This window comes from Silurus aristotelis, assembly GCF_946808225.1.
Source record: "Silurus aristotelis genome assembly, chromosome: 2".
NCBI classification, from domain to species: domain Eukaryota; kingdom Metazoa; phylum Chordata; class Actinopteri; order Siluriformes; family Siluridae; genus Silurus; species Silurus aristotelis.
This window is the reverse complement of record NC_139575.1, coordinates 659,926-662,425: the sequence shown is the minus strand read 5'-3', so window position 1 is coordinate 662,425 and position 2,500 is coordinate 659,926. Positions and strand designations below refer to the sequence as shown.

Genomic DNA, 2,500 nt, shown 5'->3' with positions numbered 1-2,500 from the left:
GAGGAGGTTTGATTTCCAGAATCCTTCTAGAATGGACCGGAATGTGGAGATGTTTATGACCATAGAGAAGTCTCTGGTACAGGTGAGACGATTAAGTTTACATTTACAGTTGCGGCATTTAGCAGATGCCCTTATCCAGAGCGACGTACAAAAGTGCTTTGAGTCTCCAGCAATGTAGTTCTTCAGGACTGTGAATACAAGAGCCATCAAACATTACTAATGAACATAAACATAAACTAATGGAGACCCTTAGTGGTTCTGGGTTTCTCACTTACAACATTGTGTGTGTGTGTGTGTGTGTGTGTGTGTGTGTGTGTGTGTGTGTGTGTGTGTGTGTGCAGAATAATTGTCTGACTCGGCCTGTGATCTACCTGAGCTCTGAGATCGAACCCAAACTTCTGGGAAAACTGAAGGATATCATTAAACGACACCAGGTACCTTTATAACTGTGTGTGTGTGTGTGTGTGTGTGTGTGTGTGTGTGTGTGGTTTAATAATATTTGCTGGTGTTTGTAGCATTACAGTAACTCTGTGTGTGTGTGTGTGTGTGTGTGTGTGTGTGTGTGTGTGTGTGTGTGTGTGTGTGTGTGTTTAAGGGCTCAGTAACAGATGATAAACAGTCCAGTTCCCATGTGGTGGTTCCGATTCCTGCCAGTCTGGAGGAAGGTGAGAGAGTCACACATCACTAAGTCACAATACAATCACTAACCTCTCACTGTTCAATAACCCAACACACGTGTGTGTGTGTGTGTGTGTGTGTGTGTGTGTGTGTGTGTGTGTGTGTGTGTGTGTGTGTGTGAGAGTTTACAGAAGAGTGGGTTCGTCCTGTAATGAAGAGAGATAAGCAGATGTTGCTGCACTGGGGTTACTGGCCTGACAGGTGAGTTCTGGATCCTGATTGGTCAGAAGGTGGTGATTAGGTGGTGCAGGTATATATTAATGCTCTCGCTCTGATGAGGACATTATTATTTCTGTAGTAACGGTTCATCACAGACACGTGTACACACACTCCACTCTTTAAGGAGATGTTCCTGTAACGTGCTGGGACGAGAGATGAGTGTTTATAGCTGCTGGAACATTATTTGCTTTATGAAGATGGGTTAGGATTTCTAAACAGATAAACATAGAAGTATTTTCTTCTTTTCTTAGTATCTTCTCAGTGTTTTTTGACTCGTGACATTTTCACGAGGTGTCATCTGGAATGGGTCTCAGGTCACAGGTGTGTTTTATCAAGAGTTCATTTGGGAGATTTCTTACCTCCTTAATGTGCTTTAGCGCATCAGTTATCTTGTGCAGAGGAAAGTGTGAGTACAGAGTCAATATCACTTTTAGTGCTACTACATCTACTGTACAAATCCAGATTAAAATAGAAAAGATCCATCATTACTTTACAAAATTAAGCTCAGTCAATCAAATGTATCCCCAGGTGCAGTCTCCAAATGATAAATCAGCTCTCATGAGCACTATCCCATAAAAGGAAGATGAAGAGCTACCTCTGCTGCAGAGGATACATTTATTAGAATTACCAGCTTCAGGAACTACCAATTTACATAAATGATTCTTGCTTGCTTGGGTCAAGAAACACAAGGAATGGACTTTAGATCGGTGGAAAACTCTCCTTAGATGTTCTTTTATAGTTTCGATTCTTTAGTATTAATGTACAATGTTGAAAATAAAAAAAATACCAAGAAAACACTGAAAGAGAACGTTTGTCTAAACTACTGATTGGTGCTGTGTGTGTGTGTAGATATGTGTGCTGTGTAACACTGTGTTTGTGTTACTGTACAGTTATGATACCTGGATCTCAGCCAGTGAAGTGGAGGCTGCAGTGGAGGATCCACCCAGTGTAGAGAAACCCAGAAAGGTATTACCTACTAAAACCCCCCAGCCCACCCCACCCCACCCCACCCCTCTCTCTACGGGGGAAGGGTGAGCGTGATGTGTAGATCGTGAGAGCGGTTGGTTTGTTGCAAATGTTTCTGACATTTATCGCAAATCTGTTTTTGTAAAACATCTCGGAATAACTTAGTGTGTGTGTGTTTGTGTGTGTTCAGGTTCATGCTAAGTGGATCCTGGATCTGGATCAGTATAATGAGTGGATGAATGAGGAGGACTATGAGGTGGGAGAAGGAGGGATGAGGAGGAAGAGGATCTCAGCTAAGACTCTGACGGATGAAGTGAGCACGCCAGATGAAAGGAGAGATAAAAAACCCTCCAACGCCAAGAAACGCAAACGCTCCCCTTCCCCATCCCCGACTCCACCCCCTCAGGAGAGCAAGAAGAAGAACACCAAGAAAGGGTGTGGGAGAGAGAGTGAGAAAGAGAAAGAGTGTGTGTAAGAGAGAGAGAGAGAGAGAGAGAGAGAGAGAGAGAGAGAGAGAGAGAGAGAGAGACTCACATACACTGCACATACACTGTTTCTGTGTTTGTATGGTGAAAAACGAAATGCTGTAGTGTGTTTGTGTGTGTGTGTGTGTGTGTGTGTGTGTGTGTGTGTGTGT

General features: G+C 43.2%; 1 protein-coding gene across 3 annotated transcripts in view; it reads left to right on the top strand.

Annotated features, from left to right (window-relative positions):
- The window catches only part of smarcc2 (SWI/SNF related BAF chromatin remodeling complex subunit C2), a 31,185-nt gene that overhangs the window by 11,067 nt on the left and 17,618 nt on the right, over positions 1–2,500 (top strand). For all 3 annotated transcript variants that reach the window (XR_014536919.1, XM_083562669.1, XM_083562670.1), the window contains exons 4-9: positions 1–82; positions 342–434; positions 596–665; positions 810–879; positions 1,788–1,863; positions 2,054–2,298. Coding sequence is in view for 2 of the 3 variants with exons in the window: in XM_083562669.1 (XP_083418795.1) it covers positions 1–82; positions 342–434; positions 596–665; positions 810–879; positions 1,788–1,863; positions 2,054–2,298 (636 nt within the window). In the remaining variant the exon portion in view is untranslated. The remainder of the gene's footprint in view (positions 83–341; positions 435–595; positions 666–809; positions 880–1,787; positions 1,864–2,053; positions 2,299–2,500) is intronic.